Here is a 13009-nt window from a genome sequence, read left to right on the forward strand (position 1 = left end):
GGGAGGAAGGGGGAAAACTTGATCTCTGCGAAAGTCTTGGGTGACTAGTGTGTTGGCGTAGCTTTGGGTGGGCAAACGTTTCCAGTGTTTTTCCCGTCCCAACGTCCGGTTTTCAGATCATCAAGTCTCTACTTGTCTTGCCACACCGCAAGTCCCATGGACATGCCCAGCAGCTTGAATCGCACAAGCCAGCCTTTGTATCAAAGTCCCGCGCAAAGAGCTCGTGCTCCTCGGTCGTGAACGGTACTATCGCAGATCATGCCACTTCACCGCGCCAATAGAGACAACTTTGCGAATCCATGCTACCTCCCACTTCCATCCTGATACCCGAAATTCGACCGCGTTTTGCCTCGCATCCCTTCCAACACCGTTTCCCCGTAGCCTCTGTAATCTCAAGCCTTTGATTGCTTGTCCTCTGGTTGGATTGGGGAGAAAGTATCGCCTATCGCAAGGTTGCCCAGAGCTGTCGCAATACCGTCTTCGGTCGCACGACCAGCCCGTCTGCGTCGGTTGAGCTCTGCGTCTAAAGTGTCAGTCTCTGCCGCCGTGTGCTGTAAGTTGACTTACCTTGGACGGCCATGTTGAGGTCCCGCAGTTCCAGCTCTGGTGCTTCGGCGCCGTCGTGCCTGGCAATCATGGCTTGCTGCAACACAGAGAGGACTTCGCTTCCTTGGAAGCTGATCTTACGTGGGTGGTCTAACAGCCTGCACAGCATCTTCAGAGATCTTGAAGAAGTAGCGATCTGGCGGCCAAGGTGGAGGAACACGCCAGGGGCGGTGAGTTTGAGAGACCGCTGGACACGGTAGAAACGCACGAGGGCTTTCCAGTCGCGTCGAACGATGGCTTGGTACTGTGGTCTGTAGACAACTCCAAGCACTCGGTCGGCGCGGTCGCCGAAAGAGCGAGTGACGAACATTGGCCACGTACACTTGACTGCGCTGCCGTTGGGCGCGGGCGCATGAACAGTTCTCCAGTATGCGGCGCGAAGCTCGTCCCATACATCGAGGATGACGAAATGGTCTTGTTGATCTTGCGGAAGACTTGTCAATGCATGAAGACGGTCAACGAGGTTGGATATCTCGGGCATTGAGCAGAGTGACGGGGTCGTCGGGGTTGAATGCGCGAGAGAGGCTTGCCGAGGTGGTCCACGGTATGGGAGGTCGAGCGTCCAGGGCGCATCTTGGGACTGGCTTGCTGACATCGTGGAGGGATTGTGAAGTTGGCAAGGGAAGGGGGAAAAAGAAGAAGAAAAAGCAGAAAGGCGAAAGTGCGAAAACTTCGAAGAGCAGAGTGGAGGGCTGTGGGTGTAGATGCCCTCGTAGGTGCCTTCCTTGCCCGAAGGTAAGGGAGTTTGGTGTTTCCGGGGGCAGGGGCGACCAGAGGGGAAAGGAAGGAAAGAGCTGCTCAGCCCGAGGTGATTGGCCCCTCCTGTCGTTCTTCTTTTGACAGATGGAAGGCTTGACTTGGAGTGGCACTGGGTCTTGCCATTCCCACGATTCATTCCACTGCCATTGTCTCTAGGTCCCTTCCCCGCGGGGTCAGTTTTGCCGCCATCTGGTTCTCAAGGCCACTTCCGATGTGCCGAATCAGATCCGGCCTCATGCAGAACCGTCACCACCGTTATATATGGGTCCCTCGTGTGGTGGCGGCTCAATCAATTTTCAAGGGCCCGAAATCAGGACTCACTTGCAGCACGCATCGCCGTAGTATGACTTGGCTTCAAGAATGAACCAACATCCACCATCCACTATGCATCCATACAGCATTACGTCACATCATCAGCCCGCGGACGCTTGCAAAGACAGGGGATAAAGTCGAACGTGTTCTGGACAGAGAACATAACAGGAGAAGGCTGCACATTGGTCACGATGGTTGACGTGGCTCATGATGGTGGACATTGCTCACAATCACATGTTAAGCATGTCAAATGATTATGGACATGGCTCACGGTGATGGACGAGCACTATCCACCCACTTCCATAGGAGCTTTCTAAACACTACTCAAGCCAAGGTACGTACTTACCTTATCAATTCTCTGCGTCGAAATCCAAGGTGAGGTACGTACTCAAGTGCCAGTCCTCTCTCTGGGCAAGTGCCTGATTCGGTTCAGATAGGTAAGGTACGAGGTAGATAGCTGAGATAAATGCCTTCCAGAAACGAACCACAGCCGATCCACAGTGATGCCCTATCGTCACTTCACACTCGTTTCGAACATCAAAGCTGACTCCAACTAGCCTACCGAACGCCACGACATGGTGGGCTACCGTCAATCTCGGATTCCTCCCGTCAGCTCACGGCCTCCAGTCCCAATACCTCACTGTCTCCGATTTTTCCCAGCCCTTCGCATGCGTCAATTGAGCCGTGCAGTTTTACCCGCGTCGTGGTAATAATTCGCGTTGCCGAGACCGCAGCAGCGCAGCCGCCTCATCGGACGCCGGGTGTAAGGGGCTGGCCCCTAGGCTTGTTCAACGTAGAGGTGCCGTCGATTGACTATTCTAAGCTGAAGAAGGAAGAAAGGACTTTACAAGGGTAGGCACCTAACAGCGGTGAAGCAGGCCGGGTTAGGCGGCGTACTGCGGCAGAATAGTGGGTCCAACGGAGCCGGATCTCGGTAACTGCTCCGGCGAAGCCGGAGATATCAATCCGGGCTCTAGCCCGTGACACCGGGACGATGTTGGCAACGGCCTTTTTGACAGAGGATCCGCTGTTCCGTGGTGGTGACCTGGAGATGGCGTACCCGTACCAGGCGCGAGTGTGCTGCATCTCGCTCCGACCTTGGCGGGACCGAGCAGGGATGTCGCCGTCGGCCACGATATTTAGCAGAAGGCTCCCCTTGGTGATGACGGCTGGCAGAGTTTTGGACAGCTCGGCCATCTGCCCGGCGGCCTCGTATAAATATTTTGCAATGGGAGACTGCTTTTGAACTCTGGCAGAGAAGAGGTCTGAGTGAACTTGGCGGACGAATGTGTACGAAGTCTGATTATAAACACACGTCGTCATCGGAGGAGTGTTTCCGAGCGAGTGGTGGTGCAGATGGCCGTGACGTCTCCATGGCCTCACGGAAGCAAAAGGTAGCGAGTTCGAAGCTCAAACACCACAGGATGGCCAGTGTCGTCGAGGCCTCGCCCCAGAGAGAGGAAAGATCGGTAACGGCGTCGCAGAGTCCGCAACAAAGCAGGTCGGCATCCTCGGGGAGCTCTGTGTGAGACAGGTCCAAGTATTTCTGGGTGGTTTCAAAAAGCTGGATGCTTGCGGTGTAGACGTGGCTTAGGAACATGCGTGTCATGCTTTTGGCACTCGAGTGCGGGGCTCAGTCGACGTCTGGGAGGTAGTAGCGGTCGATGAGGTCTTGGATACCGACAAAGAAGAGCAAGCGGGTCTCGATGTAGTGTTAGAGAAAGTCGGTGATGTTGTCAAACAGAGGGAGGGGGGTGTGTTGGATACGAAGGCACTGTTTCGGTCGCGAAAACGGTTCGTGTGAAGTTTTGACCCGGCGACACCACAACGGGTCAGTAATGTAGAAGGCCAGCCCCGGGATGACGGTAATGAGTAAGGAGAGGAGAAACAGGACGACGAGATAACGACGTCCTGACGGTGACAGAATGCTGCCGACAACGCGACGCCAAGGCGACTGTCTGGATCTGGCCGGGTCTGGGGTGGCAAAGAGGTCGATGGCCGATTCCACAACGAAGACGTCGTGATTCGGACTGTCTGGATTGAACGGAACAAACTCGCGAGGATTTAATGTGATTTTCAGCTTTTAAGGTGATGTTCAACGGTTTGGCGTCTGCGGCCTGAAGGTGTCTCTGAAAGTGATGTTGATGGCTTGGGTATGTGGGTCGACGCATCGGGTCCGACGGAATCGAACCTTGTGGGAGAGGGAGTCGTGTTGGCCCAGTCGGCCGAGTCTTCGCCGAATACGGGTGCAGCATCTTGGTCAGCAGACTCAGGGGTGTTGTTGCAGCTTGACAGTTTCCATTTCGCGGCCAGAAGGAGGCGGCGACAGCGACAACGGCACCAATATCATCGAGCAGTAGATGAACGGGTTCGGGAGGGCAGCGGCAAGCGGGAGACGACAAAGAATGGGCAAAGGGACGAACACCTTCTCCTCTTTCCATAGTCAAGGCAGGGCAAATTATTTTGATTTTGTCCATGTTGGGACATGTGGCTGTAGATTTGTTGACTGCTTCCACTTCTGTTGCTGTTTGCTTCCCTCTATGGGGCATCGATCACCATCCGACCTCTGTCTTTACACAGGAGCAGGCGCCGAGCAAAATGAGTGTGGTAACCCAGGATCAGAACCTCCCAAAACGAACAAAGACATTGAAGGACAATGCCTCTCTATCCTGTGGTCCCTTTATGAGGAAGCCTTCTTAGGTTTGTCCTTCTCAAATGCGACAGCCGCCGCCTCCTCATCCCTTTCAGCAATCACAAAGTCGCTCTCAGCCTTCTGGCACGCCTCATGTGCACAGTTGTGCAGGACCCTCACAGCAGCTAACTCCGCACACGTCTTGTTGATTTTTTGCTGCGTCTTATGAGGTCTCCTTGCGAAGGCCGCGTCACATGCAGTCCTGGCCGCGTACACCCTCTCCACAGCCAGAGTTTGCCATGAGAGTCTTCTCAACGACTCAGTACTTTTGCGAGACCGTTTTGGTTGCATGCAGCCACTGAATGTATAGCTGTGGGGTCCGTTTGTACCGGTCTTGGTAGAAGGCCCACTCAGCCCTTAAATCAGCAAGTTGGGCTTGGCTTAGTCCAGGGGGGTTTGTCTGGCTGTAATAAGGTGAGATCACGATGGGCGGAAGCGGGTTGAGTGGGAGTGGTGGTGTCAAATTGGCCATGATAACCTTGAGAGGTGTCAGTCACTATGAAAGGTGTCCGCCACTATGCGACCTTGAGAGGAGCTGAGAAGAGTTTTCTATGGTTATGCCAAACTCTATGGATAAGGGTAAAAGCCCTCACTCTGGACATAAATAGTAGAAGATCTTTTATTATTGAACACACACAAGAACAAGACAATACCTCACTATTATTTTTTACTACCTCTAATCTGACAATTAACAGTCTGAATCCGCGAATCTAGTCAGAAGCCTATTTATCTTCTTATATACTCTTTTCTATCAATATGACGACAGCAACTATAAAGACGATCGAGCTACGCTCAACGCGCGACTGGATCCTCTGGTTCGATCAGCTGCAGTCAAAAGCAAAGTCCTACGATCTCTGGAAGCACATCAATCCAGCAGAACACATTCAGGCTATGCCCGGCGCGTTCCAGAGCCGTCTCGACGCACTCACGACAGCTCCAGACGCTCCAGAGATCTCTGACCATCCGTCCGGGGGTGGAGCAAACTCTGCAGCGGTCATCCTAGATCCAGACAACGACGCTGCAGTCGCGCGTGCTGAAAACCTCGCAGAGCTCTCGCGAGCCAACCGCGAGCTATATCGTGATCGACAAGCTGATTACACGTTTCGAATCAAGCGTTACGAAGCTCGTATGAAGAGCATCCGCGTCCTACAAGACTGGATCAGGGATACAGCTGACCCAGAACTCCTACGACACTGCTGTACAGCTGATAAGAACCTTGACGAGTGGATCTATGAGCTTCAGAAGCGCGTAGGATCCAGCGATAGCGAACGAAAAGCTACTGCAAAAGCCGAATATAGTGCAGTCCTCCAACTCCCAGCCCGCAAGAAGCTAGCTACAAAGCGCGATGTAGAAGACTGGCTCACAAAATGGGAGCGAGCGATCTGTGAGGCACAGGCGAGTAGCCTTCCACAAGCCAGAGAAGCTGACCAGTGGTTCCCGGATTATGTCGATGCGCTTAGCAATAGCTATATCGATAACTGGATCTTCTCATACCATACGAACGCATCTGATAAGGCGAAAGAGGGCACCCTCACTGTAGGTGATGTCATTGAGAAGACAAGAGAGTTCCTCCGAACTATCAAGAACGCCAACCCACGCGCTAAGAGCGGCCGTGGAGCCTTTGGACCAACGATATTAGGCGACGCAGATGGCGCTACTACCCAAGACTCAGAGCAGGAGGCCATTACTCCTATAAAGCGTAACCTCGGACGACGAGCGCAACGAGGCACACAAGGAGCTCCTCGAAACGCAGGTCTATCTCGCGCAACGCCTATGAGAGATGGGTCTCGAAAGAGAGCACTCGCAAAGACGGAGACTGAGGACGAAAAGCTCTGTCCTGCATGCCTCGGCCTCCATCCACTTTCAAAGTGCTGGATAGTCTTTGAAGATCTACGCCCTGAGCGACTTGCACGTCACGAACCAACGCATAGGCTCGTCGAAGACCGGATTAATAACGATGAAGAGCTTGCGGAACGCATTCGAAAGCTCAAGCTAAGCAGCAATATGGAAGCCTGACTATATGGAAGGTGTAGAGGCAAAGCCCACAGCGCATTTCACACGCAACCCTCTACGTACGAGCTACGTAACTCAGCTATACTTGACTCAGGAGCGACAATTCACGTTTTCAACAACCCATCGAGGTTTATAACACTCTATGGAGCCGCTCCAGGCGACTTCATATGGGCAGGCGCACATCAGGTGCCTATTGAGGGCTACGGCACAGCTGAGATCAAGCTGAGGGGGCGCGGCGGTAGTACGACAAAGTTGCGGCTATACAATGCAGCACTTTGTTCAGGCTTTGCAAGCAGCCTTGTCTCTCTCCGACAGCTACGCCAGCGTGGCATATGGTGGGATATGAGCCCACATAACAACTGCCTACGCAGATCCGACTCATCATATCTCTGCGCTCTCCAAGAGCACCATCATCAGCAAGTTCTCGAGTATCGACCCCTTGAAAACGAAGCAGCATTAGCTGTAATAGCTCCAATCCCACAAGCAGTGGATGAGACGCCAAAACCGCAACAACGGCACAAATACACCACAGCAACGCGTCGAAAGCCGATCCGTGGGAGTACAACAATGTGGCACCGCCGCCTAGGCCACCCAGGCCCAGAGGCAATACGCCACCTTGTCGGCTCCTCGCGCGGCGTACGACTGCTCACAGGAGGCTCTGCTATTTCAACGATCGACTGTGACGCGTGTGGAACAAGCAAGCTACACCGCCAGGTGCGAAGAGCAGTGAAGGAAGCCCTACTACGAGAGAAGCCTGCCGATCGTATTGCTATAGACTTCCACGACTACGATGAGGGCTATGGAGGCTACCGATATACGCTTCTAGTGACGGATCGATCATCATCCTATACCTGGGACTTCTACCTCACGAGACGGACTACAGATGTCCTACTTACTGTTATTATCGACTTCCTCACACTCCTATCGACCCAGTATGGAGCACGAGTGAAAGTCATAGAAACGGACAACGAGATCCTGAAGCATCCGCGAGTAGTCTCAGAGATCGAATCACGCGGAATAAGACTCGAGCCTTGCGCGCCAAACACACAAGCCCAAAATGGCGGAGCTGAACGAATTGCAGCTACTATTAAGCAACGCGCGCGAGCTATGGCGTCCGGAGCTAAGTTGCCAGATATCCTATGGCCGGAAGCGACAAAAGCATCAACATATCTCTACAACAGAACCCCTACAGCCTCGAGAGGCTGGCGAACACCATACGAGGTGTTCCACAAGCACTTCTGGGCCGCAGAAGCAGCGCCCTACGCACGCCCAGATCTTTCACACCTTCGAGCATACGGCTGCAAGGCGTTTGCTATGACTCGACAAGCGCAACTCAAGCAGAACCGCCGCCAGAGACTAGCTCCACGAGCATTTATTGGTTATCTCGTGGGCTATAGCTCGAGCAACTCTTTCCGAATATGGAATCCCTTACGAGACGAGGTATTCACTACGCGAGACGTAGTCTTCAACGAAAAGCAGTTCTTTAATGGCAACCTAAAGGAGCTTGCAGAAGAATTCCGCTATATGGACTTACAAGAGATCCAAGAGCGTATAACGCAGCTAATTGACCAGACAAATAGGACCACTATACCGCAAGACGCTGATGAAGAAGCAGATGAGGTGGTCGAAGACTATGAGCACGCCGAGCTGAGTGATATAGCAGCCCTGGAGCGTGGGACGCCTCCTCCAGAGGATGCTCTATATACAAAAGCGAGGTTTCAACTTATGACCCCTCCGGAGACACCTCCACCGCCTTCGGCGTTCTTCACAGCTCTACGGAGCACTCTGCTCGACGTGAGGGGGCGGGAACATAGCGACCACCCTTCAAAAACGTCTGAAGATTCGAAAACTATTCCTCCGCTGCTACGCTGGGCGCCACGCACGTCGTTCAAAGCTGCCTTCTTGGCTGGCAGCGCCCAGCCGCGCGCACAAAAGACATATAAGGATAAGACCAAGCGATCGATGGATGGCCCTGCGGACTGTTGCACCTGGGCTGATCACCCTTTGAGTGCGCGCGTGGGGTGGGAAGCCTCCGAAACTACAACAGGAGTAGGTTGTACCCGAAAGGCGGCTATAGACGAGATAGACCTTCAACAGGGAGCGTCTGCCGTGGCCGAACAAAAGCCGGAGAGCGAGAGGCACCCAAGGAGTACGAATACGTACGGAGCTCAGCGGAGTCCGCTTGGAGACCCTTGGAGAACATTGCCCGCTCTACCCACATCTCACGATCAGCTGGCACCGCGAAATAACGCTACAAAAGCGCACCCCTTTGCAAGGGAGTTTCTTGAGGCCGAACAGAGCCGTCTGAGAGGGCATGAGACGTCGCGATCCTGGCGCGAAGTAGCCAAGAGCGAGGCCCGCGGTCATCAAGTTCTCGGCTGCCACTGGGTCTATACGTATAAACTCGATAAACACGGGCGGTTAGCGAAGTTCAAAGCGATACTTGTGATCCGGGGTGACCAACAGGCGAAAGACGCGCGGGATACGTACGCCGCTACGCTCGCAGGTATGTCGTTCCGCATTCTAATGGCACTTGCAGCACGCTTTGATATGGAGCTGCTACAATATGATGCTGTTAACGCGTTTGTACACGCTACTCTTGATGAAACAGTCTTTATGCAGCTTCCGCCAGGCTACCGCCGCCCAGGAGTCATTCTACGCTTACAGAAAGCACTCTACGGACTTCGCCGATCTCCTATTCTATGGCAACGCCATCTAGAAGCAGGACTTAGAGCGCTAGGCTTCTCACGCGTAGCGGGCGAGAACTGCTGTTGGCAACGAGGCCAAGTAACATTCTTCTTCTACGTTGACGACTGTGTGCTAGCGTTTCCTCGCGAACACTCCGCAGACGCACAGGAGGCTATCAACGCACTTCAGAAACGCTACCACCTTGAGGGAGGCAAAGACCTCCAATGGTTCCTCGGCATTGAGGTTATACGAGACCGCTCTACGCGAAAGCTATGGCTATCACAAGCTGTATTTGCAGAGAAGGTACGGAAGCTTATTACGCCACGCGCTGATAACGCAGAAGCGCCTGAAGAGCGCGCCTATACGCCTATGACGAAGACTGAGCTCTTCCCATATGATGGGGAAGCTGCGCCGTGGGAAATCAATCACTATCAGAAGCGCGTTGGAACAATTCTCTACGCAGCAGTAATGACGCGGCCAGATATCGCCTTCGCAGCAAGCCGCCTCGCAAGATTCAATCACAACCCAGGCCCTACGCACCATAAAGCGGTCGAACGCGTACTACGATACTTATATAATACGCGCTACCTCTGCCTCGAGTATGGCGCTACGCCAGGGAGCGACGACGATACGCTTGAAGTAGCTTCTGACGCTAGTTTTGCGGATAACACGCTTGATCGCAAGAGCTCACAAGCGTTCGCTATGAAGCTCTTTGGAGGGATCGTCGCCTGGAAGGCTAATAAGCAGACAACTGTCACAACGTCGACAACTGAAGCGGAACTCCTCTCTCTATCACAAGCAGCGCGAGAAGCACTCTTCGCAAGCCGCCTAATAGGTGCCCTACAAGTTCAACTACCTACAGAAAGCATGCCAGAAGCGCAGTTTGCAACTCCCACGCGCACCCAGCCGACTATACAAATACAATGCGATAACCAGCAGACTGTTCGCCTTGTCAACGCGGAGCTTGTGCAACTTCAGACGCGCCTCCGACATGTCGACATACACAACCACTGGCTGAGGCAGGAGATCGCTGAGCATCGCGTCTCTGTCGCGTATACGCCGTCAGCACAACTCATGGCGGACGGACTTACGAAGGCGCTTGCTTTGCCGCAGTTTAAGATTTTTTGCCAACAACTACGCCTAAGCGACCAGCGAGCGCTTCTAGAACGCAACAGGGAATGCGAGCTTGTAGAGGAAGGCGAGAGACAAGTCGCTGAGGCTATGAAAAACGACGTATGGGATATGGAAGCTCGTGATCTTCCAGATACAGACAATATGGCCAAAACTTAGGTCAGGGAACCCCGGCATGCGCGTTGTCCCTGAGGGGGCGTGTCAAATTGGCCATGATAACCTTGAGAGGTGTCAGTCATGTTACGAGCGGGTCAGGGCAACCAACTGTGGCACAAAGCAAAAGCTTCGATAATGACAAATCCGTTGTCATTGTCCCCTGTTCTGCACTATATAGTTACGAGCCTACAGTGACCAACTGTAGCGGTCGTAACACGTGACAACTATAATATGGTGGCAGCGCAGTAGTTAATCTATGAGAGATTACGACCCTATATAACGCTAATAGAACTCAATTTGCAAGAGGAATCGAGCCCCCTGTTACGGTCAGCTATCCGACAGTAGGGTCTGCTAACAGAAGCTGGGGATTGACACGTTATAACAGTTCACTGAGGTCGTGGTCTGAGTCGTAGGTCGTAGGCTGATAGTAGATCGGTCGTCAGAGGCTAAGGTAATCAGTCTTAGGCTCAACAAGTAATTCGCAGTGAAGGTAAGCTGAGAGTACCCGTGAGGATGAATACTAAGTTGATTGCTGAAGAGCTATGGAGGTCTGACCATGAGCCAGGCTCAGGGTCATACTATATACAGGTTCTGAACAGTTCCTTACGATGCTGGATAGCTGGGATAGCTCATATCCAACATATCCATGGATAGCTAGGATAGCTCATATCCAACATATCCATCCTTGTCTTGTGTCCGTACTGTTCCCGAAGTCACGTGACCTGTACCATAGTTCTTCCTTTTCCGATGGTTTCTGGTTACACCTGTGTCACTGCTTACATATGTTCCGCGTTAGCCGCCGAGATCCCAGGCGGGGTTGTTCCAACGTGTTGTGCCTAACGGGTCGTAACACACGGGAACGACAGGGACTCACTCAGGAACGGAAGAACTATAGTACAGGTCACGTGATGATAAGGAATGAGCATAGATAAGGGACCCACAGTGAGCGCTCAGTGGAGACTAGAATGAGCGCTCATCCCACTCTAGAATGAGCGCTCATAGTGACAAGGGACACAGCGCTCATGAACAGCAAGACTGTTCATGTAGGAAGACTTGTATATAGTAAGACCCTGAGCCTGGCTCATGGTCAGACTTCCATAGCTCTTCAGCAATCAACTTAGTATTCATCCTCACGGATACTCTCAGCTTACCTTCACTGCGAATTACTTGTTGAGTCTAAGACTGATCACCTTAGCCTCTGAAGATCTGATCTACTGTTAGCCTACGACCTACGACTCAGACCACGACCAAGTGTACTGTTATTACGTCTCAATCCCCAGCTTCTGTTAGCAGACTCTACTGTCGGATAGCTGACCGTAACAAGAAGGCTGATCTCATTTCCCTTGTGATCGGCCTAAATGTCGAGTACAAAAGAGGAGAGGAATGACCGTTATTTGATGCCCCCTCCGTCGGGCACCGATCATGCTACTCACCTAACCGCATCATGGTTCTCCGACATTTGGTCATTATCGAATTCGCACGCCCCATAACTATGCATTGGGATATTGACGGCCGCGGTATTACCTAAGCCTGGTATCAAGGCCTGGAGAATGGAAATGCACTTGCTGATGTTCTCTTTGGGACGCAGGAGGCATGACTTCTCCAGCAAGCTCCCTGTGACCTTCCCAGATGCTTCGAGGACCACGGCTTTCATCCAGATCTCTCAGCTAATGTTGAACGCGATCGCCCTGATTATAGTAAGACCGTGCTAGAAGGCCACTGTCTTTTTGATAAGAATTGTTTCAAGCCCCTCTCGCCGTTCGGCTTCGATCTATCATACACATAATTGCGATGGTCTAATGTGAAGGCCGCCGATATTAATTCTCGGTTTTAATGTTCTGCTGCCGCCGTGCCAGCCATGGTCGTCACTGCTGGACAGTGAGATGAGCAAGAGGTTGATGAAGTGTATGTGGCGGCATTCCCAAGTCAGGGTGCTTGCAAGTCAAATTTATACATGAAGGCACTTGCAAGGCTTTGTAAGACAGCTGAATCCGTTGGAGGGACGGCCCAAAACAGTGCCAATCTCATCGTAAGTTTTACCATGGTATGAAGCTGAATCTGTAGCTTCAGCAGATAAGAGTCCTTCTGACTTGGCACCGATTCTTCGTAATATCAAGAAAATCGAAGCCCTTCGGGACCCTTGGCGGGTGACTGCCTTTCAATTCGAGAGAGCTGACGCCCAAGCTTATGCACCCTAATCGCAGAGTTCCTCCTCATATCGAGAAAGAAGAGTCAAAGGAATTCTTCTTCAAGCAGAAAGGGGCGATTTGGGCAATCTTCAGTGAATGCACTACTCTGACCGAGCAACTTGATGTTATCTGTTCAGGTTTCTGCCACAGGGCTCGGGTCATAGCCCTGTTGATGCTCAGCATGAAGCTTCCGGCCGGCGCCTTGCACTATCGCACATGCTCCAGAAGCGAGGGTCGAGGCAAGGGCAGGCATCACCCAAAGCCAGTGGGGTTGAGAACGTCTTTCTTCAATCCTTCTCTTAAATTGACCTGCACCTAACTCCATCTGCCGATGACCCAATGAATCGTCAGTGACGCTTCACATAAGATGATGCAATAAATAATCGGACCTTTTGCCTACTCAATGAGCCAGAGCCATGCTGCAACGTCCGGCATGCCACTTCATCAAGATTCACTACGATAT

The 13009-nt window shown here is 52.5% G+C and overlaps 3 protein-coding genes across 3 annotated transcripts; 2 read left to right on the forward strand and 1 right to left on the reverse strand.

Annotated features, from left to right (window-relative positions):
* Positions 1-392: 392 nt before the first annotated feature.
* On the reverse strand, positions 393-1201 carry CGGC5_v017358 (uncharacterized protein; the record flags this gene model as incomplete). Its single annotated transcript, XM_032026823.1, has 2 exons — positions 393-517; positions 568-1201. 2 exons carry the CDS (start codon positions 1199-1201, stop codon positions 393-395), a joined length of 759 nt encoding a protein of 252 aa, XP_031876768.1.
* Positions 1202-5125: 3924 nt separating this feature from the next.
* CGGC5_v017359 (uncharacterized protein) lies at positions 5126-6385 on the forward strand (the record flags this gene model as incomplete). Its single annotated transcript, XM_032026826.1, has 1 exon — positions 5126-6385. The coding sequence occupies one exon, from the start codon at positions 5126-5128 to the stop codon at positions 6383-6385; it is 1260 nt and encodes a 419-aa protein (XP_031876750.1).
* A 564-nt stretch (positions 6386-6949) lies between these two features.
* Positions 6950-10360, forward strand: GIP-2 (Copia protein; the record flags this gene model as incomplete). Its single annotated transcript, XM_066153903.1, has 1 exon — positions 6950-10360. One exon carries the CDS (start codon positions 6950-6952, stop codon positions 10358-10360), a length of 3411 nt encoding a protein of 1136 aa, XP_066006723.1.
* Between the last annotated feature and the right edge of the window lie 2649 nt (positions 10361-13009).

Source organism: Colletotrichum fructicola (genome assembly GCF_000319635.2).
Source record: "Colletotrichum fructicola Nara gc5 chromosome Unknown KSG_Nara_v1_contig12, whole genome shotgun sequence".
NCBI lineage: Eukaryota > Fungi > Ascomycota > Sordariomycetes > Glomerellales > Glomerellaceae > Colletotrichum > Colletotrichum fructicola.